A 24,613-nucleotide genomic window follows, 5' to 3' on the forward strand; every position below is an offset into this window, starting at 1 on the left:
AGACAAAATCACATAAAACAAGATGTAATCCAGGCTTCCTTCTCCAGAACAGAAAGCCTCTACCACCTCATTGGAATTGTACTCATAGTTGATTCTTATTGAGTGATTTCTTTGCAGCAGACATTGCATTAAGCACTTTATAAATATTATGTCAGTTAGTTTTTACAATGACCCTAAGAGGTAAGTACTCTTTTGATCCCTTAAGAAACTAAAACACAGAGAATGTTGAGGCAACATGTTGAAACTCTCAGAGCTGATGAGTGAGCAAACTGGGTTTGGAAGAAAGGCAATCTGACTCCAGAATCCACGCTTTTCACTACACTACAACACAACCGATCTTCTACAAGGGTAGTCTCTAAAGGTGATTAAACTTGAAGATTAATTGATTTCTCCACCTGTTTCCTAATCTGCAATCACTGAGTTGCCAAGAAAATAATGAGAAGGAAGAAGTTGATTGAAGGAGAGTAGGCACCCTCGTGGTGGAAATAAGATGACATGTCTGAGACCCAAGACTAAGACATTGTTCTTGGAATGAAAGACAAATCTTAAAAAGCTTTTGGAAAGTAAGATCTACATGTCTGTACTCAGAGCTTCTGCAAATGATAGAGCAACAGGTATGTTAAGGTTTGGATCTGAGAAGTCCACCAAGATCCCTTGTGTTGAAGGCTTGGTCCCCGAGGCAGCAATGTCCTGAGGTGGGGCTTTGGGGAAATGATTGGATCATTAGGGCTCTGTCCTCATCAGTTCATTGACAGATGAATGGACTACTTGGAAAAATGAGAGAAAACAGAATATAACAGAGTAATATAATCAAATCTAGGCAGGTGGACATGGTTCGGAGGAACAAGATCACTGGGTGCATGCCTTTGGGGACTGTATCTTGTTCTTGGCCCCTTTCTCCCCACCCTTGCTGCATCCTGGCTGCCATGAACTGAGCAGTTTTCTTCTCCCATGCCCTTTAACCTCAGGCCCAAAGCAATGGAATTGGCCAACCATGAATGAAAACTTTCAAAGTGAAACTAAATTGAAAGTTTAGTTGTGAAACCTCCTTGAGGTTGTTCTTGTCAGGTACTTTGGTCACAGTGATGACAAGCTCAAGAAACCATGCACAAAGGTGCCTGGCTGAGGGGGCAAATAAGGATTAAATCCCTCTGGGTTGACCAACATGATTGACCAGTCATGTGCTGTCAGAAAGCTTGGAGCACTTTTTTCCTATCTTGCAAAAATTGGCGTCAATAGGCCACATTTCCACAATTATGGAACTTCTTAGGACCAGAGAGCATGTTGTGTCCTATTTCAGGCAGGGATAGCTGGTGTTTTCATGAAAGTCACCTTCATGCTAAGTCTCAACATTGCTCACATTTCTGAGACTCAGAAATCTGTTCCCAAATGTCAGAAGCAGTAAAGGTAAAGAAGAAATAAGGTACTGGAAGAAGGTGGAAAAAATCTTTTTAGACAGTTCATAAATAAATAATGACCCTGAGTTTTGAGATGAGAGGTCATACACAAAAGTGTTTCTTAGCTCTCTGAGCACAGGTGGGGTCTGGCAAATTTGGTTTAAAACTGAACTGGGTAAATAAATAATGAGCAATGGATGGTACTTGGAATTTCAGTTCCACTTGCAAGTCCTTCTTGTAAAAACTGAATGAGTAAGAAGCTTTTCAGATTTAGGACTCTCATCCAGCAGCTTTTTGGATAGAGAACAAGGATATTATTGCCGTGGTAACTTTTATAACATCCAGGTTGCGTACCTACAGGTCTTCCTTGATGTAGTACCAATAAATTCAAATGTACACGAAAACAAATATTAAGAGACTCTCCACATGTGATCACTATTGACAAAAGCCTGTTCCAGAGGATATCTGATCAGTTTTCTCAAACTTCAGGAGTTCACTTACACCTTCATGATTGTTGCAATATCCTCGTGTTGAGTTGAATACCATGCATATACAACTTTAATTACTTTATATTTTTCTCTAAACTCACTGCTTTTTTTAACTGAAAGTTTTTGAACAGAATGCTTGGTATCTCATCTGTAAATGTGAAAACAATTTGCCTTGATAAGAAGGAAAGCATACATGTACATGCAATGACAAATAATATCACTAATTTGGTGGAAATGAATAGCTGTCAAAGGCTTTAAGCTTTATGAAAGCTGCTCTGTCTTTATTAAAAAAAAAAAAAAAAGAAGGTGACTATAATACAATATTAAAGCAAACTAACACCAAAACAGCTGTGATGGTTTTCTTGTAGAGATGTAATTGTGGAAAAATAACTAGAGAATAACTTTCTCATTACATAAATTCAATATCATGTAAGGGTGTTTTGTAGTACTAGCCACTGCTTTAAATAATAAAGTTTCCCCATATTGTCCCTCCTACCCATACGATGGAATTTATACATGTAACTCAACTGCATCAAATAAGACACCTTTTCCATAAGTAATATTCCTTTGCTGGGGAGAATCAACTTGTTTTACATGCATGTCATGCAACTGCAAACAAATAATTTACTTACCATGTTCATCAAGTAAAATATTGTCAGGCTTCATATCCCTAGGAAAGTAAAAAGAGGAAGTTGTTCGTAATAAAACAAACACACAGAGCTAAAGGATAAAGGCGAAAGTGCTGAAGAATGTTAGTTAGGGCTGAAACAAAAGCACTCCATCACTCACCTTCTCCTTCAACTCTCCAGTGAATCTGAGATAATTATTGCTACTATCCCCAGTTTGCAGATCAGAAAACTGAGGCTTCACCCAAAGTCAAAGAGCCAGTAAATGGACGAACTGAGCTCCAGACCTGGGTCTCATCTAAAAAGCTCAAAACTCTTCATTGCTATTGTATATTATATCTAAGCATGTAATTATTGGTTCATAGGATTATATAAGGCATTTCAATTGCCATAAAGTAGCACTAGTAAGATTAGTGATCATTTTCCTGTGTAACCCAGAGTTGCACAGATGATGTAAACTAAAAGACGCAATAAGATGGGGGAAATATGGTCTATAATGTGATCATATTTTAAACCTGTAGAGTCTAGACATTTTTTAGGATGATGGTTTAATACCACTAGTTATTTAGTAATTATTCTTGGGGTAAGGAGACCAATCTTCCATGCACTGGTGTATGGCATGATGATTGTAGTCATCATAGTCCAGTATCACATATTGGAAATTCACTTAGAAGGTAGATTTCAGGTGCCTTGACCACAAAGAAAAAAAAGTAACCATTTGAGGAGATGGAAATGTTAATTTGCTTGATAGTACTATTCATTATGTAGATGTCTATCAAAGCACTGTACTGTGCACCTTAAATACATGCCATTTTTAATAAAAGTAATTAAAAAAGAAAAAACAACAAAATAAAAACAAAACAAATTCATAGGGGGGAACAAAATTTTCTCTCTTCCAATGAGGGTAGAAGGTTAACATAAGAGTAACGGCTGATGGAGTTTTCAAAGTCCTCGTGTAATGATTATAACTGTAACCAGTAGTCCTCAACTAGAAAACAGTATTGTGGTTTATGACAGTCCTCACTTCTCTACGCTCAGATTTTCACTCCCCTTCCCTAATATACCATTAAGGCCCTTCAGCTTAGATTCATAAAAAGCTATTAGGGGAGAAACTGTGAAACAGGTTTGGAAACACATTTTCAGTCTGGTCAAGTGGTTTTTGTGTTACTAGAATAAAAAGTGACCTTGGTCTTTGACAGACCAAGACTGCCAGCATCTTCTTTTCTTGGCAATATTAATGAGTAACAATCCCTTACTTAAAAACAGAAAGAAGAACATGGCACACGGAGATTCAGGTGACACAGATTTTGAAAATCTTCTCATTTAGTTGGTTAGGTTGTTAAAATTAATTCTGGATCCATAAAGGAATCATATAAGAGTGGCAAATTTTTCTCTGGTGCAGTACAATTTGCTAAGAAGATAGTATAAGAGGACATTAAACTGCAGGTTTCTATGGCTAAGCATTCTCATAATATTGCAGACACATCGCAAACCCTTTGACAGATCCCATTACTTTAGGAATTATCAGGTCCAAACTCACTTATGTGGCATAAAATCCTCTCATAATCTGTGTTCTAGTCACACAGCTGCTGGGCCCTTCTAAATACTCCCTGTGTCTCCTCACCTGTGCATCTCTACCCTGGCTGCTATTCCCCTGCCTGAATCATGCCCTTCACCACTGCACCCAGACCACGCAGACTCATCCTTAGCCTCAGGGGCCAGCTGCCATTTCCTGCAGAAAACCTTCCCCGACTTCCCAGTGCTGGGTCAACTGTTCCTACTATGTGTTCTAACTACACAGTGTACCTCTTCCACCTGAAAGTTTTAGCACGTGTTCATTTTCTCCTGTCACACTTGCCTTCATGAGCTCCATGATGTCAGGGATGGTTTCTTGGTCAATGTCATATGCCATCACACAGGTTCACAGGGCCTGATGGGTTCTGAGTAAGTAAAAGACACCCAGAGAAACCTGATCCTAACAGGGTAGATACAGTGCTACTAGACAGAATCATACTTCTCCAAAGTTTGAAGCTAGATATAAACCAAGTGTTAAGCTCTTTCCCGGATTTTCAAATTTACATCTGGTGGTTATCAGTTAAGAGTCTGCCAAGGAAGAGGGAAGCCCAGGAAGGAGAGAGCTAGGTATGGAAAAACCAGTAGCAAAATTCCTTGGCCTAAATTGAGAACTCGCTGGAAGGAATAAATTGCTGTAGATCTGGCATTTCTTGAGGTTACCTTTAAGTCCCTGAGCATTATTTGTCTTTTCTTTTAATCTATATATCATTATATCCACTAGGTTTTTTAGAAACCACCTTGAAACTTAAAGAATTATACAGAGATCAGAGAGGTAATAATCAGTTGAATAATCTTATGTTCATTTACTTAAATGTTTTGGTAAGTCACTGTACTCAGCATGAAGATAAATGAGGCACAGCTTCTTCAAGGGTAGAAAGGGTGGGAAAAGTCATAAGGGAACTTGCCATAAAGGCATATGGTGGTATCAGGGCACGTTTACTACAAATTCAGAGAAAGAATATGAGAAAAGTCTAATAAAAAATGTGGAAGAAAGTAGATTTTGAAACATCAAATGAATTCCATAAGCTGAGATTCTAATTACACAGATTCTCCAAAATGTGATAAGGTAACTTCTAAGTCACTATGGGGAAAACTGCAATATGGTAAAATTATCTATTTTTGTACCAGAGGAAGAAAAATAAAAAGAAACCCAGTATGCTATATTAAAATTCTAGAACCAGTTGAGGTTTTCTAGTTCTGAATTTTAGCTCCATTTTCTTCCTTTATACCACTTCGGTCTTTTCAAGTTAATCTAAATGTGAAATAACTTGTTCTGAAATAATTCTTTCTTTTCTGGCTGTCTATAGATGATTAGCTTAGTGATCAGTAACTGGATATGCTTCAGAATCACCTAGAAGCTTGGAGCCATGAGGATTCTCTGACCTAGTTCAGTCCTCAGGCATCAGACTCTGTGGATAGGACCAGGTATCTGTCCAAAACTAAGAATCCTCTAGGTCACTCTGATGTGAAGTCATGTTCAGAAATATCATCTAGGCATTGTCCAAATCCAAAAATGTCAAGCTATTTTAAAATATGAATCTCTTAACAGCTTACCTATAAATGAAAAGGTGTTAGAAATATGCAACACCTACTATTCCCTGAAAAATTCTTCTGTTAAAACATAATGAAGGTCTGTTACAACCTACATACCATTAACAGGTAGCAGGTGATGAGTTACCTCTCACTTGCTAATTTTCATTCTTGGTCAACTCAGCGTCTCTGTGGATGCTCCATCCAAATCCCGGGGCCCTCAGTTGTCTGACTTACCCCTATTCATCTTTTCATTTATCCCACTCATTTCCTAATTCCCCTTTCCTTAATCATCCTGAGTCATTACAGTCTAGCCCCTGACCATCATCACTTTCTATACAATATAATTCCCAGACTGGTTTATCTACTACAATGAAACCACCAATTATTGACTCTATAATTTTTTCCTTATACATCAAAACTCTCAGAGAATTCTTAATTGTTTTCCATTGTCCATTATTAACATTCCTTGTAAAAAAAAAAAAAAACACTTTTTTGCATCCCTTTCAGTTATACTCACTTAGTAATCCCTAAGTTAGTGAATTGTACTCCCCCAATTCTTATTGCCTATAGTCAAACACCTGAACTTTACTAGAAGAAAAGATATAATAATACTCACTGTTCTTATTCAAATAAGCATGAATGTTCCAAGCAATGCTGTGATCCTTGCCTTCTCCAAGGTGAGCACTGCACATTTAACTTAGTTCCTCAAACCTCTCTGTCTGCTTTCTTGCAATTGATAGCCATACTTCCTTACCTCACAAAGATAGGACAACTGCAGCTTGTGGACTCACCTACCACCACATCTGCCAACTTCCCAATTTGTCATTGGTTCCCTCCAGTTGTGCTGGATGAAGAGTCCCTGCACCTATACCAGACCAGCTCTTCTGCTGGGGCTCTGGATTCCACACACTTTTACCTTCTCATGGATTTCCCTCAGGAAGTATTTTTGCCTTCTCCTACACCATCTCCTTCTCTTTCTCTTATATGAAAATATGTTACAATTGAGTCTCACTAAGCCACTGCCACTTAGTGCCCCATGTTACTATTTTCTTTTATAATAAAATCTCTGGAGTGAGTTATGGGCAGGTGAACAAATAGAAATGGACACTTTCATTTTCTTCTCAGTCCATTCTAACCAGGCTTCCATCTCCTCCACTCCCTGTAATTACTCTTGCCAAGTCACAGATGACCTCAATTATCACTGTGACTTGCCAAGCTTTACTTCTCGGGAGACAGAACACTCCTTCCCTCCCAACACACTTTATTTCTCTGGCTTAGAAAAATTAATGTTTTTTACTGGTTTCTTCACACCAGAAGCCCCTCCTCGAGCCTGCAGAGCTGGTGCCTTCTGGGTAAAACGTCCAATGCTGGGATTCTCCAAGATTCAATCTCATACACTCCACTCAAATAAATACATTTAGTTCCATAATTTTAAATATTATTTTGTTGCAAATAGTTATGTGTATCAAACTTACATTTCCAGTACTGAGTCTGAAGTTCCAGATTAGTACATAAGATTGCCTGAAGTTTCCATCCGATTATCTAACAACTATGGAAAATATAATATATCCACAATAGAACCTTTGATATTCACCTACAACCCTACCCTCACAAACACCAAAACTCCAGAATTTCATACCCCAGTATAGGGCCCCATTTTAAAAGTAAAAATCTTGAGATCATTCTTAATTTTTCTTTCTCTTGAACCCAATGGCAATCCCTTAGCAACTCATAGTGTCTGCTTTTAAAATATAATTATTGGGGGACTTCAAGATGGCAGACTAGAGGGTGACTGCATCTCCTGTTGCTCCAGAACTCAGGATTCAAGAAGAGACGCTGGGTCAGCACTCCCACTGGGTGAAGCTCGGCCCCAGCAGCAAACCAGGACAGTGGGCAGCTTCTCGGAACAGGGCAGGACAGCGAGAGGCCTTTCCCAAGCAGCCCGGCTCCATCTGGTGGCAGGCCTGTTCCAAGGCCAGCTTCTTGGAGCAGGTCTACCTAGTGAGAGGTTTTCCGCGCACAACCAGCCCCAAGCAGTGGGCCCCCATCTGGTCCACAGCAGGCTTCTCAAAGGAGGACCGCCTAGTGAGAGACTTTCCAAGCACACCCATCCCCCAATACTGCACTCAGCTGCGGGCCAGGGGCAGTTTTCTTCAGAAGCACTGCATTATCAAGTTCCTCCAAGACTTCAGGCTACTGAAGGCTGGGAGGTGATATACTGGAAATCTACAGGGACACTATAAGCCAATAGAGGAAATCTGTATCTCAGAGTCCCACTGATATCTGACCAATATGAGAAAACAAGGGAAGAAAATGTCCCAAACAAACCTAGATACTATATCAATAAAACCCAATGACAGCACAGCAGAAGAAATGTCAGAAAGGGAGTTCAGAATGTACATAATTAAAACAATCAGGGAAGCAAACAAGGAGATGAAAGAGCAAATGCAGGCATTGAAGGAGAAGATGAAAGAGCAAATGTAGGCATTAAATGATCACACCAATCAATAGTTAAAAGAGCAAATATGGGAAGCAAAAATTTCAATAAAGAGTTACAGATACTGAAAAAAAACCAAACAGAAATCCTTGAAATGAAGGAAACAATAAACCAAATTAAAAACTCCATAGAAAGCATAACCAATAGGATAGAACACCTGGAAGACAGAACCTGAGACATTGAAGACAAAATATTTAATCTTGAAAATAAAATTGACCAAACAGAGAAGATGGTAAGAAATCATAAACAGAATCTATAAGAATTATGGGATATCATGAAAAGGCCAAATATGAGAATTTTTGGAATTGAGGAAGGCACAGAGAAACAAACCAAAGAAATGAATAATATATTCAATGAAATAATATCAGAAAATTTCCCAAATCTGAAGAATGAAATGAAAAATCAAATACAAAGGCTTATAGAACTCCAAATACACAAAATTACAACAGACACACACCAAGGCACATTATTATGAAAATACCTGACATACAAAAAAAGACAGAATTTTAAAGGCTATGAGAGAAAAGAATCAAATTACATTCAGGGGAAAACCAATAAGGATATCAGCAGATTTTTCAATCCAGACCCTAAAAGCTAGAAGGGCCTGGAACAACATCTATCAAGTCCTGAAAGAAAATGGATGCCAACCAAGAATCTTATACCAGCAAAACTTACCTTCAGATTTGATGATGAAATAAAATCCTTCCATGATAAACAAAAGCTAAAAGAATTTACAAAAAGAATGCCAGCATTACAGAACATTCTCAGCAAAATATTCCATGAGGAAGAGATGAAAAACAGTGATACAAATCAGCAAAGGGAGGAACTACCCTAAAGGAACAGCCAAATAAAGGAGAAAACAAGTCGTGTCAAAAAAAAAAAAAAAAAAAAAAAAAAAGAGCCAAATGACTGGGAATACAAATCATATCACAATAATAACCCTGAATGTTAATGGCCTGAACTCATCAATCAAAAGACATAGACTGGCAGATAGGATTAAAAAGAAAAATCCAACAATATGCTGCCTGCAAGAGACTCATCTCATAGAAAGAGATACCCACAGACTAAAGGTGAAAGGATGGGAAAAAACATACCATGCACATGGACACAGCAAAAAGCTGGAGTATCCATTCTCATTTCAGATAATGTGGACTTCAAGCCAAAGTTAGTCAGAAGGGAGTAAGAAGGACATTTCATACTGCTTAAGGGAAGCATAAATCAGCAAGACATAACAATCATAAATATCTATGCCCCAAACAATGGCTCATCCATGTACGTCAAACAAATCCATCTCAATGCCAGAAATCAAATAGACCACAACACAATAATACTAGGCGATTTTAACACACCTCTCTCACCACTGGGCAGATCTTCCAAACAAAAACTGAATAAAGAAACCACAGATCTCAATAACACAAACAATAATTTAGACTTAACGGACATATATGGAATATACCATCCAAAAAGAGCGAATATACCTTCTTCTCAGTGGCGCATGGATCCTTCTCCAAAAAAGACCATATTTTGTGCCATAAAGCTAATGTTAGCAAATACAAGAAGATAGAGATACTACCTTGTATTCTATCAGATCATAATGGATTGAAATTAGAAATAAATGACAGAATAAAAACCAGAAACTACTCCAACAACTGGAGATTAATCAATACACTATTATATGATGAATGGATAACACAACACATCAGGAGGGAAATAAAAAAATTCTTAGAAGTAAACGAGAACAAAGACACATCATATCAAAATCTCTGGGACACTATGAAAGCAGTATTTAGAGGAAGATTTATTTCATGGAGCGTATTCAATAAAAGAAGAAAAAAAAAATCAACAAACAACTTAACACTACAGCTTAAAGCCCTAGAAAAAGAAGAGCAGATCAACACCAAAAGTAGTAGAAGACAGAAAATAATTAAAATCAGAGCTGAAATCAATGAAATTGAAACAAAAGAAACAATAGAAAAAAATTAACAAAATAAATAGTTGGTTCTTTGAAAAAATAAACAAAATTGATAAACCCTTAGCCACACTAACAAAGAGAAAGAGGGAGAAAACTCAAATTACTAAAATTTGGAATGAACAAGGAAATATCACAACAGACACGAGTGAAATACAAAACATAATTAGAAGCTATTTTGAAAATCTATACTCCAACAAAACAGAAAACCTCGAAGACATCAACAAGTTTCTAGAGACATATGAATTGCCTAAACTGAACGAGGAGGACATACACAACTTAAATAAATCAATTTCAAGCAATGAAATAGAAGAGGTCATCAAAAGCCTACCAACAAAGAAAAGTTGGGGACCAGATGGGTTCTCAGCTGAGTTCTACAAAACCTTTAAAGAAGAGCTCATTCCAATACTCCTCAAAGTATTCCATGAAATACAAGAGGAGGGAACCCTCCCAAAATCATTCTATGAAGCCAATATCACCCTGATACCTAAACCAGACAGAGACACATCAAGGAAAGAAAATTTCAGACCAATATCCTTAATGAACATCGATGCAAAAATTCTCAACAAAATTTTAGCAAATCGCATACAAAAATATATTAAAAAGATAGTACACCACGATCAAGTGGGTTTTATCCAGGGATTCAAGGTTGGTTCAACATCAGGAAATCAATAAACGTAATTCATCATATCAACAGACTTAAAGTCAAGAATCACATGATTATTTCGATAGATGCAGAAAAAGCATTTGATAAAATATAGCATCCCTTTATGCTCAAAACACTAGAAAAAATAAGGATAGTGGGAATATTTCTTAACATTGTAAAGGCTATCTATGCTAATCCCATGGCCAATATCATTCTAAATGGTGAAAAACTGAAAGCATTCCCCCTAAAAACTGGAACAAAGCAGGGATGCCCTCTTTCACCACTTCTATTCAACATTGTCCTTGAAACTCTAGATAGAGCAATTAGACAGACCAAAGAAATTAAAGGGATACGAATGGGGAAAGAAGAGCTCAAACTATAGCTATTTGCTGATGACATGATTATATATTTAGAGGAACCAGGAAATTCCATCAGAAAACTTTTAAAACTCGTAAGTGAATTCTGTAAAGCAGCAGGTTACAAGATCAATGCTCATAAATCCAATACATTTGTATACATAAGTGATGAATCCTCAGAAAGAGAAGTTAGGAAAACTACCCCATTCACAATAGCCTCAAAAAAAAAAAAATACTTGGGAATCAATCTCACAAAAGAGGTGAAAAGCCTCTACAATGAGAACTATACAACACTAAAGAAAGAAATTAAAGAAAACCTTAGAAGATGGAAAGATCTCTCATGTTCTTGGATAGGCAGGATTAATAGTGTCAAAATGGCCATACTACCAAAAGTGCTATATAGATTCAATGCAATTCCGATTAATATCCCAATGACATTCCTTACAGAAATAGAAGAAGCAATCATGAAATTCATCTGGAAGAATAAAAAACCCAGAATAGCTAAAGCAATCCTCAGTAGAAAGAGCGAAGCAGGGGGTATCGCAATACCAGATCTTCAACTCTATTACAAAGCAATAGTAACAAAAACGGCATGTTATTGGTACCAAAATAGACAGGTAGATCAATGGTACAGAATAGAGGACATGGACACAAACCCAAATAAATACAATTTTCTTATACTAGACAAAGGGGCCAAAAATATGCAATGGAGAAAAGAGCCTCTTCAACAAATGGTGCTGGGAAAACTGGAAATCCATATGCAACAGAATGAAATTAAACCCCTATCTCTCAACCTGCACAAAACTCAACTCAAAATGGATCAAGGACCTCAGAATCAGATCAGAGACCTTGCATCTTATAGAAGAAAAAGTAGGTCCAAATCTTCAACATGTTGGCCCAGGATCAGACTTCCTTAACAGGACTCCCATAGCACAAGAAATAAAAGCAAGAATAAATACCTGGGATATATTCAAACTAAAAAGCTTTCTCTCAGCAAAGGAAACTATCAGCAATGTGAAGAGAGAGCCTACAGAGTGGGAGAAAATCTTTGCCACCCATACTTCAGATAGAGCACTCATCTCCAGAATCTATAAAGAACTCCAAAAACTCTACACCAAGAATACAAATAACCCAATCAACAAATGGGCTAAGGAAATGAACAGACATTTCACAGAAGAAGATCTACAAGCAATCAACAGATATTTGAAAAAATGTTCAGCTTCTCTAGTAATAAGAGAAATGCAAATCAAAACTACCCTAAGATTCCATCTCACCCCAATTAGTATGGCAATTATCAAGAATACAAGCAACAATAGGTGTTGACATGGATATGGGGAAAAAGTTACACTCATACATTGCTGGTGGGGTTGCAAATTAGTGCAGCCACTCTGGAAAGCAGTATGGAGATTCCTCAGAAAGCTTGGAATGGAACCACCATTTGACCCAGCTATCTCACTCCTCAGCCTATACCCAAAGGACTTAAAATCAGCATACTACAGAGATACAGCCACATCAATGTTCATAGCTGCTGAATTCACAATAGCCAGATTGTGGAACCAATCTAGATACCCTTCAATTGATGAATGGATAAAGAAACTGTGGTATATTTATACAATGGAATATTACTCAGTCATAAAGAATAAAAAATTATGGCATTTGCAGGCAAATGGATGAAATTGGAGAATATCATGCTAAGTGAGATAAGCCAATCTCAAAAACCAAAGGAAGAATGATCTCGCTGATAAGTGGATGATGACATATAATGGGGGGTAGGAGAGGTTAGCGTTAGGGTTAGGGTTAGGTTTAGGGTTAGGTTTAAGGAGGGTGGCAAGAATGGAGGAAGGAGGGACTGTATAGAGGAAAAAGGGGTGGGAGGGATGCGGGGGGAAGGGAAAAAAATAACAGAATGAATCAAACAACCTTACCCTATGTAAATATATGATTACACAAATGATATGTCTTTACTCCATGTAAAGAGAATCAACATGTATCCCATTTGTTTACAATAAAAATAAATTAAAAAATAAAATAAAATAAAATATAATTATTGAAAACAATATAGGGATTCCTCAAAAAATCAAGTATGAAATTAACATATGATCTAGCAATTCCACTTCCAGGTACTTACCTAAAAGAATTGAAAACAGACATTATTACCCTATGTACGTGTATGATTACACGAATGGTATGAATCTATATTGTGTACAACCATAGAAATGAAAAGTTGTACCCCATTTGTGTACAATGAATCAAAATGCAGTCTGTAAAAATAAATAAATTAATTAATTAAAAAAGAGTTGAAAACAGGAGCTTGCACCCCCACATTTATAGCAACATTATTCACAACAGCCCAAAATTAGAAGCTACCCAAGCATCCATCACTAAATAAATGAATAAACAAGGTGATATATACATATAATGAAATATTATTCAGCCTTAAAAAGAATGAGATTCTAATACATGAACGAAACTTGAAGACATTATGCTAAATGAAAGAAACTTCACACAAAAGGGACCATGTTGTATGATTCCAGTCATAGGAGGTACTTAGAATAGTCAAATTCACAGAGATAGAGGGGAGAACAGTGGTTCCTAATGGCTGGAGAGACAATGGTGATTTTTGGTTTAGTAGTGTACTGACCTTCAGTTTGAGATGATGGAAAAAATCTGGAGATGAATAGTGGTGATGGCTGCACAGCACTGTGAAGGTACTTAATGTACTTTGTCACTTAAAATGGTTAGAATGGTAAATTTTATGTCTGTGTATTTAAAAATATCGATCAAGAAGTTGCTAATTGACGTTACGCATCTACTGCTACACCCATCTCTTGGTCGAAGCATTGCAGCAGTACCTTTTTCTTGCTTGTCTTCTTCTCTTCTGCAAACCCACTATCCGCATAGCACCCAGAGTCAGTTCTCCACTGCACACACCTTCCTTACCTAACAGCTTCCATTGGCCCCTCCCAACATGGAATAAGATTTATACCCCCTACCCCTGGCCTCCTGTGCCCCACGTGTGCCCTCGCCTGCTCCAGTCTCTCTGATCCTCTTCTCTCTCTCCTTTGCCCAGACTGTCCCCTTGACTGCAGTCCTGATCCTTGGGCCCTCAGATGGCTGGTTTCTCCTTTGCATTCAGATCTCAGCTAAAACCCCATCTTCTCTGAGTTCTTTTCCGACCACACAATCTAGATCAGTACCCCACTCCGTCTTTACCTTGTCGCCTTCGACAGATTTTTAGAACAACACTTCCACCACCTATTGTTCTTTTATATGTTTACTTCTCTCCCTTCCACTAGTATGAAAGTTCCGAGAGAAAAGACATCTTTTCTGCATTGTTCAATGTGGTAGTCTCTGGGGCTCATAAAAGTTCCTAGAACAAATAGATATTTACGTAAATAATGGTCATAAAAATGAATTAGTAAATCCTGGTCCTTTGGCTTCTTGAACTTCAAGAATAGTAAGCTCTGCAAAACAGAACAACCAGGAAAAAAAAAAAAAGAAAGAAAGAAAGAAAAGAAAAAATTCCCAAACAGACCCTCTACCCTCTATGTCACTTTCATTATATTTTGGGTTAACTAAAATGTCAACCACATTCAATAAGTGTGTGAGTGTACATTAGCATAAAAGTGATAAATGATCTGTACAGTTTGCGTTTATAGTTTCGGAGAGGGGCTATGAATTTTGGGGGTGGTAAAGAGTGATTCTCAGAACACACACATCCCAAGATTCTTGATTCCATCTTGGTTTGATGGGATAGAAAAAGCTGTGTCCTGCTCAATTAGCTAATCCCAACAGAGAACTAAAAATAGTAGCGTGGAAATACAAAGCTCCTTGTGGCGGAGTCCAAGGCGAAACTGATATACCTGCCATTCTCACTTGGATGACTTTACAAGACATTAGTGGAGCTCAATAGGCTAATTACATCCCTTCACCGTGCCTAGCCTGGAATCAAGTTGCTCACCCTGAAATCCAAGATGGGGTGTGCAAAATGGGGAGCAAGGAATCAGCATATGCAAACCAAGGTCAGCTTCCTCAATATCCACAGCTGGTCCACAACTTGTGTTTAATTCTTTGTCATATAACATTCTCTTAGACTGGGTCATCTCCGAGTTCTTGAGAGGGGGGGAAAACATACAAGTAATTCTGCAATACGTATTATTTAAGGCATCAAAAAGAGGCTCTTGTTCCCCAAAACAGAACTAAACAGAAGAGTGGAGTGGGAGTGGGAGTGGTGAGAGAGAAATTTTAAGCACAACAGGGCTTGGGACAGGAAGCAGGAGTGAAAAGCGCCCAGGACTGGATTATTATGGATCAGGTACCATCCCCATGGATTGCACCTCACAAGTCTTTGGTTGTAATCTCAGTTCCGTCAGTTACTTGTCATGTAATCTCAGACCAGTAACTTAAACTCTCTGAGCTACCCCTTCTTCATCTGCAAAGTAATTTCTAGTTATAGAGCTGTGGTCAGGAATACAGGATATTTGTCCATCAAGTGCCTGGTCATTGCTCTCTTTCTTACCAATGGCTGTTGCTTTTGCTCAGCTCAGCATTTCTCACAATTCCTTCAAGGGAAGGCAGGAGTTACAGAAGCTATTACAAGGGGATCAGGGACTGTGTGCTTTCAGGTATGGCTCTGAATATTGCCAATGCTCAAAAAATGTGTTGCATATACTTGCATACTCATTTTAGGTACAACTGGCTTTTCATAGAAGTATTGCTTAGAATTTTCATCCCAATATACATATCTGATTCTACTATATATATATATTAATTAATAATGTAGATTGTACTCATCATCATGAAGTAGTAAGGGCAGGGGTTTTACTGGCCATGAAAGTATCATTCAGCATAACTTCATGAATTTGTTTCTTTCCCCAAAGTGTGACTCAAAACACCAGTACACTTATCAATGCTTTCCAAGTTCTGAATTTCTGCTCAAACATACCCACTCAACAAAATTAAAGCTAGTTTATTACACTTCCATCTCAGGGTTTCATGATTCTCCACTCTCCCACAGACTAACCAACTGACCAAGATAATCACCCAACAAAGATGTTTCCCCAGCAGAATGGGGAGGGGCAGTAGGGAGCAGCTGTTGAAGGACTATCTGATGAAAATAGACTAAACTTCTTTAGTACAGATCAGTTGGGGAAGTGACAAACAAACACTGAAGTAAGAAATAAGAAAGAACTTTTTATCAGTCCTGGATTTCTGCAGTTGGCATGAACTATGTTAAAGTCTTAAAATGTGACCCAGATACTGTCTCAAAGGCTACGCAAGCACTTGTCAGCAATGCACGCAAGTGAGGAGTACAGCAGAAAGACCAGCCCGAACAGCTGACCTCAAAAGCCTTTAACCATGATGGTGCATGCCTGTAATCCTGGCTGAGGCAGGAGGATCACAGGTTCAAAGCCAGCATGAGCAATTTAGTGAGGCCCTAAGCAATTCAATGAGATCCTGTCTCTAAATAAAATACAAAAATGGGCTGGGGATGTGGCTCAGTGGTTAAGTGCCCTGAGTCAAAACTCAGAACAAACAAACAAACAAAAAAAGGCTTTAGCCCTGACCTTCCCTGATTTACCCAAAAGAGCCTCCTGGAAAGCCAGTTCTCATCATTATCATTGATTTATCACTTAGATAAACCAGCAAAGGAAAGCTGATCACCAATAAAGAAAGAGTTGACTTGACCCAAATCACACAGCTCATAAATGGCAGAGGAGGACTTGAATTTCATGCTGTTTCTGCAATTACTCATGTGGTTATTTTAAGTAGGATGGCAAGTAGGTTCCAACCCTTAAACCAATTCTATTTAAATGTTAGTATGTGCCTGCGTTGATTAGGAAGGCCTCCATGTTCAAGGGGAAGGAGGGCCAAGATTTATCAGCAGTTTCTGCCAAGGACACAGGAAGGAATGTTTAAGGAAAGTCACCAACATTTCTGAAACTGCTATACCGTCCATGAGTCTTGAGAATGGCTATAGCTGCTGATGACTGTCCATGCTGTGGCAGGCATGTGGCAGGCCCTTGATAGCAATGTACCTTTATACCTCACAATGGGTCCATTACACAGCCATTACTCCCATTTGTGCAAAAAGAGGGGAGTTCAGAGAATTTAAATTACAAATCCAAGAGGACATGACAAGTGACTGACAGAACTGAGATGATAGCCAAAGATGGTGAGATACAATCTTGGTTCCTATTTCAAGTGTTTATATCTTACTTTCCCTAAGGAGAGAGAAGACTATCCTCATATACTCAGAGGTCTGGCATGTGGTTCAAATTGGTCTGCAGCAAGTTTAATTAGTCTCACAGTTTTTTGAATGGTGTATTTGAAGATCTGTAGATTTTGGACTCTAACATGCTGTTGCAGGATGGATTGGTCTGTGTGCATCCCTCCCACAGTTCCCAGAGTGGGACCTTTAAGAGGAGGAGCCCAGAAGGAGGTTGCAAGCCCATTCCTTCTCCCTCACTTTGGCTTCCTGTCTTAACATGTGATCTCTCCTTCCCTCACAGCTCCTGCCATTGTGGTGCCTGCCATCTGTTTGTCACAACATGCCAGAGTTGAGGGGCCCTTGCCAGGCCAGAGCTATGTTGTTTGGACTATTAACCTCCACCACTATGAGCTAAATAAACTTCTTTTCTTTAAAAGTATCCAGGTTCAGTTATTTCATTACAGAAATGAAAAAGAGACTAACATATACCACTCATGTCTCTCTCAACATAAAAGTGAAGTTTCAAATTTCTTACTGTGGAGAAAAGTTCATTGGTCTAGGAATGTGAATTATGCTCATTCTGATATTTCAGATCCCTAACAGTACAACACTACAACACCCCAGCTTGAGAAGTCAGTATACCATAGTTCCAGTAATGACATGTTTAACCATCTTGCAGTCTTTGGAAGGAGAATATTTATATGACACAGCATCCCCCTTATGGTCAATGTTTACTCATTACCATTATTTCCTTTGATTCAGATTCACACAGATGGAAACCCCGGTCACAGTTAATGCATTTTACAAGTTAGGAAGCAAGGACACAGAGCATTAGGGACCCATTTCAAATCGCACAGCCACAGAGACTACACTGACCTCAAGGTTCCTGCTCAACCCCAGGAGGGTGTAAGTAAAGAAATGTGCAGGTCAGAGACAGGGAAAACATCTATACAAATTAGAGGGAAACAAAAAGGAACAAGATCAACCATGGTCTCGTGAAAATAATAAGCTGTTATGAGTGCTTTTTAAAACATTAACTAATGGAAAGGAGTATTCGATTACTAATTCACTCCATTTCGACTCTAGGACTAAAAGTACCCACTCTAGTAGTAGGAAAAATAAACGTGTCATTTAAAAATGAGGCAAATTAACTCTCTTAGGCACCAATTTTTTTTTTAATAAAAAAGTTAAAATTGAAAAAAACATCTGAATTTTTCCAAAGCAGACTGTGAGTCTATTCGCTTTTGGACGTCTTAGAGATGAAAGGACTGGTACGTCAGGGACTGTACCTAGTAAAACAAAGTCGCAGAATACACCCATTGAGTGAACCCTAGACCTTAGATGTTTTGCTTCACCATCCTATAAAGTATACAAGCTTATCATAAAGTGTCAGTATTGTGTATTGTGTGCCAGAAGTCATGCTAAGTATTTTACGTGTATTATTTCATTTCTTCCTACCAAAAATAAATAAATAATTATTATTACCATCTGAATTTCACAGGTAATGAAATTGAGGTCAAGAGAGATGAGGAAATTTTCTGAGTCACAGAGCTATTGAACAGATTGGAACACCATTTGTGTAAATCCAGACCCCTGCTCTAAAGCTGGCAAAGGAGACAGTGCTGAAACCGCAGACGGATAAGTGAGGTGGCCACAAAGTCCAAAAGCCAACAGAGGAGAGGGACCAGATAGGGCAGACCCAACGTCAGAGCCAACAATACTATAGGAAAAAAGGAGACACCGAGTGTGGGACAGTGAAAAGAAACTGATACCAGGAAACAAGTCCCCTGTTAGGTGCTGCAGCAAGACAGCTGGAGGAAGAACACACTAGTATAAAAAAGCAAAATTAAATAAGCAAAATTGCAGCATGGGAATGATTAGCCAGGGCTCATATCAATTAGTGTGGTGGTTGGGAATGGGTTTCCAAACAAATGACGGAAAACCAGAGTCTCATTGGCTTACGCAGAAAGCATGCAGGGGCCACTGCAGCCTTGACAGCAGCCCACTGGGAGCTGCTCTGGCGCCAGGGACCAGGCTTGTTCTCCTGCCAAATGCCAGGGCTGGAAGGCTGCTCTGTAGCAGTGATCAAGAGGGAGAAACACGCCATGCGATCGTGTCTAAGCACAAAAGCAAGGGCACTGTGCAAACCTCAAAACTGCCCAACTTTCTCCCCCTGCCTCCACCGACCTGGCTAACAGGAATGACTGCTACATCTGTCAGTGACTGTGTTGGCCCACTCTCCCCTGGACAATATTGAGGGAGACCAAGATGCCCAATCAGGGAATTGCCCGCTGTCTGATAATAACCAATTCTAAGAAATGCTATGATCCTTCCCTCCTTCTCCAGGTCACTCAACAGCCCAAATCCCATTCAAGTCCTTCCTGACACTCTCTCTGAGAGGCTCCAGAGTTCTCTGTGTACACAGTCTTCCTTTTGGAACGAATGCCAATAAAACCCAACTTTGTTGAACTACAGGCATATTCCTCTGTCAGGGAGACATCAACAAGTGGTGTGCTCTTCTCATAAACAGTCTGTGGGAAAAAGAGGCAGTCTGGGGTTTTTGTGGTGGTTCCATGCTACAATAGAGACCCAATCTCAGTCTGTCTTTCCATTCTGCCAACTTAGCAATGCTTTTTGCTTAGCGATTTGTTGTCTTCTGGTCTCAGAATTGTTGCTCTAGCTCCAAACATCACATATGCCTTTAAGGCAGAAACATATCAATCATAGTACTTTTTTGAACTATTATTGTACTATTAGATGAATATATTACTTTATCCCCAAATTACAAGATAAGAGGCAGATTTTTAAGTGACATCTGCCTATCAGGCCATGGACAGCCTCTCTTAACTTAATACTAAAATACATATTTGGTATTTTATATGTATTAACATATAGAAGGTATTTTTTAAAACAAAAATTCACACTTCAACTAAGTGACAGTTTATGCTGGTGACTCGGGGGGAATTTTCTGCTGAAAGGCCAAAGAAGTTGGGTTAAGACAATAAGGAGAGAGCAACCATGCTTCAGATCAGTAATGATGATTTATTATGTGCATTGTACTTGTTTAAAACACTATGTGTATACACAATATATATTAATAAAAAGTATTTTTTTCTAAAAAGAAGAAAGAATTTAAGGAGGGCAGAACCCTCAAGTTAAGGAGGTAGAACCCTCCTTAAATCTCATTGCCTTGTGGCTCACGCCCAAATTAAAGGAGGCTGATGGAAACTGTATTTTCATGATAGATTTAGGTCAAGCATGATCCTTCACGTAGGGCTAGGTATGTTGCTGCCAAATTGGGGTTCTTTGAAGGCAAGTTGAATTTTGGCATCTCCAGTAGCTAGGTGGTATGCGAGTAAGGAAAAGAGCAGAGCGATTGGCACCAGAGGACCTTAGATTGAATTCCAGCCGGTCTGTGTTTGACCCTGGCAAGTAACTAAACCTTCCTATGCCTCATTTCCTTATCTGTGAATTGGGCTTTTTATTGGTATTCACTTCACAGGGTTTCTGTGAGGATTAAATATAGTAATAGTTATAAAGTATTTAGAAAATCTCCTAGTGTACAGTAACCACTGTATAGCTGAGCAATTACTAGTAAGAGGAAATTGTATGTATACATAACACGTTAGACTTTATTTAAGCATAATGGGCATATGCAACATTCTTTATGACTATATGTATTCACAAATGGTGATATTCAAAATATTTACAACTAGAACCTCACAGTCATCAAGACAATCAGAACGGATGCCAGTGGAGACCCAGGAGTAGTGCCCCAAAGGACCCCTGCTGGCCAGGAGTCAGCACTTCAGCTGATGAATTGAGGGAGGTAATACAAGTGTATTGCAGCAGTTTTACAACTGGTATGGCCAGACTAATATATGCACGCTGTACAGACCAGTATATACACATGAGATCTGAGCATGCTATTATATAGTGTATGAATGTGTATACATACTTCATAAATATATATCTAATGTTTTTACTTATATATAATACATATGAAAAGTATATTTTAGTAATACACAACCTAAAATTCAGTACATAGGTGTATTAGTATACAGAGTTGTGTTGGCAACAGTCGTAACCACAAGCCGTCCTATCCGGCCCAGGGATTTCTATGTTCATTTGGGAAGAAGTAGATAGATAGTAGAGATTGAGTATGCGCTTTGCAGTCGCATGACCTACGTAAAAATTCTAGCTCTGCAACTTGCTAGTTCTGTGACCTTGGGCAAGTTAGAACTTTGAACAATGTGATTACCTTCCTGATATGCATTCCTCATTCTCCTAATAGCATTTCAGTTTTCGTTTGGGTGTCTGAACCTCTGTCTCACACAACACTGCATGCCATGTGCCTTGGGGAAGTCTACTTCAGTCCCTGACTCTAGGTCCAAGCTAAGAATTATCCCATCCCGTAGCCCCAGTTTTTGAATCAGTGATGGGCTGACAACCTACTATGAGGTGCTGGGTAAGAGGAGAGCTACACTGTGGGCTTCTGAGAAAGCAGCTCACTACTGTCCTGGAGAAAACTTTCTCAGTGTGATTCCTCGGACTGGAGGAGCTAGCATGGAGCAGGTGGTTTTCCAGCAAGCGAAGGGAGGAACAGGCTGAGTCTGAGGGGACCACATGGAGTAGGTGAAGTTGGTGAACTGTCAAATCAGAGTCTGGCACACATCTGGTTGTTCTAGGTTTATAAGAGTCATTAAATCCCTTTCATTGTGAATTAGGTTTTCTGTTATTTGAGACCAAGAATGTTTTGGTTAAAAAAAAAAAAAAACTCTGAGATTCAGCCCTTCATATCTGTAACTAAGGACAATAGCAGTATCTAATTGGTAAAATTGTGATGGTTTAGTTAAACACATAAAGCTCTCTGTATAGCACCTGGCACATAGTAATTTTTTAAACTAACTTTTTAATACTTTTATTTTATTTATTTATTTTTGTGTGGTGCTGAGGATCGAACCCAGTATCTCACATGAGCTAGGCGAGTACTCTACTACTAAGCGACAACCCAGTCCCTTAACTAGCTTTTAAAATTATTGAACAAACAATTAGAAAAGGGCCCAATTTAGGAAAAGCTGGATAGTGAGAGGCTGATGATAAACTGAGAATTTAAATGATGAATAGATGCTTTCAACTCTCACTGAACAGCTGTAATACAATAATGATAACAGGTTTCATTTACTAAGCCTGAGAAAACAGGCTAGACTCCTTTGCACACTTTACCCGATATTATCTTCTAACAACCTTATTTCAGTTTTATTGGAGCACAGTCCTGCTCATTTGTTCACCTACTATCTCTGCACATTGATGAGTTTATGGCAGAGACCTCAGGGCTTTTGAAGTCTAAAATGTTTGCTAACTGGCCTTTCACATGAAAAGTCTGCCCATCTCTTAAGCAAGGTGAGCGAGGTGCACTAGTCATCTCACAGTTTGTTCTTGTCCTAGTGTCCAGAACAGCTAATAGATGCCATTCTCTTCCATTCTCATCCCTACTTATTTACCATCCCCTGTGAAAGTAGCACTTGTCTCCAACTGATGACAAATTCAAGTGCATACCCTTCCCTGTAGGCTCTGCATTCCACTAAAGCACAAAAAGGAAGCAAGATTGTGCCCAGTGTTTGCTTAAATGTGTGAGATGATCTGACAGGTCCTGTGGCTTCTTCTACATGTCCAACCTCACTCTCTGTTCTGCCCGGGATATGACAGACTTCCATGTTAGAGTTGCTTGTCCTTCCAGGCTTGACTCAGATGCCAGCTACTTAACCAGGACTCCTTTGAACATAGTACTGGAGTAACCTCCACTTCCAAACCTGTACTTTCTTAGACCCTTGATTTTTTTCCCACAAAGCACCAAACACAACCGTAACTATTTATCTTAGCTCTTCAATTAAACTGTAAGCTCTAAGAGGACAAAAACCACACTTTTGTTTTTCACAAACCTCTATTCAGAGTCATCTCCCTGACTCATACCTATGTGGTCCATACCATGTGTTAAAAGAGTAAACCTGAAAGAACGAAGCTCATGTGTTATAATAAGGGGCATGCTGAGCAAAGTAAGACTTAGTTTGGAGCAAGTCACAGGTTGCCTGCTAATGAAACTCTTCACCTTATGGATATTATTCAAAGTCCAGCCGAGTCTAGTTCAATACAAACCTGTAAACAAGCAGTAAGTTCTTTGCCTTTTTCACGTGGGTTTTTCCCAATGGGTGGCCTTGTGTGAGAAGCACAGTTTCAAAAGGGCTTTTGAAACTGCCTGATGCATGACACAAAGAAGGCAGATTCTCCTGTTTTCACAATGTGTAATCCATGCTCATTCATTATTTGGTAGGCTGGGAGCAGGTGCTGAATAGAACACATCAGCTTAATGCCCTCATTAGTGCACTGTGTTTTGTTTCTGAGGCTCAAGTGGCCCTTCTGCTCCAGGAGTTAGAAAAAGGGAACATTTGCAAAGGCTTGTGATCTACTGAAGAGAAGACTTAATACAACAAAAGGAAAGGGCATTTTCTTAACCATCCCACAGAAGGAAGGTTGTGGCCTGAAACTCAAATCTGTTATTTCACTGTAAAAGGCCTGGAGTATTATCAACACCCTGAAAGGAAGAAAGGAAACATCAGACACACCACACTCGCTATTAGTGACCACAAAATCTCTCATCACTTTCAGACTTCTAATTTTCTCATAATGAGCATATAGCTTTGGTAAATTGGAAAAGATTTAACCTTCCTTACAGATATATAAAAGCAAAACAAAACACTTTGAATCCCAGAAACAGTATAGAAAAGCCACAGATGTCTGAAATATCTTAAATATCTTACCAAACCTGAAACACAAGAACAAGAAAAAAGTCCCTGGGTGACCTGAAATAGGTTACCATCCATGAAAGCTTGACTTCACTTATTGAATATTTTCTTAGGTTACTCCAATTTTCCAAACAACTCGAACAAGTTATTGTGTGACCCATCTCATAAGGTATCGGAAGAAGCAAGTTGGAAGTACAAACAGAAGATGGTCCAGTAGCACCTGCTAGAGGAGCAAAGTTTGGAATCCTAGCAACTAAGAAAAGTATTTAAAAACACTTATTAGTGTGCCCTGGCTGCTGTAACAAAGAAGCACAAACTGCCTGACTCAAAAAGCTAGAATTTTATTGTCTCACAGTTCTGGGCACTGCAAGCCCTAAATCAAGGCGTCCACAGGGCCATGCTCCCTCTGAAAGATGAAGGGAGGATCCTCACTTGCCTCTTTCAGATTCCACTGGTTTTCTTGCAACCTTTGCTGTTCTTTGGCTTATAAAAATATCACTCCAGTCCTCTAT

At 38.9% G+C, this 24,613-nt stretch overlaps 1 protein-coding gene across 3 annotated transcripts in view; it reads right to left on the reverse strand.

Annotated features, from left to right (window-relative positions):
* STK32A (serine/threonine kinase 32A) overlaps positions 1-24,613 on the reverse strand; it is a 146,592-nt gene that overhangs the window by 33,850 nt on the left and 88,129 nt on the right. For all 3 annotated transcript variants that reach the window (XM_079144784.1, XM_079144783.1, XM_079144782.1), the window contains one exon: positions 2,518-2,555. In XM_079144784.1, the coding sequence (XP_079000910.1) occupies positions 2,518-2,555 (38 nt within the window). The remainder of the gene's footprint in view (positions 1-2,517; positions 2,556-24,613) is intronic.

The sequence above is a fragment of the Sciurus vulgaris genome (genome assembly GCF_902686455.1).
Source record: "Sciurus vulgaris genome assembly, chromosome: 6".
NCBI classification, from domain to species: Eukaryota; Metazoa; Chordata; class Mammalia; order Rodentia; family Sciuridae; genus Sciurus; species Sciurus vulgaris.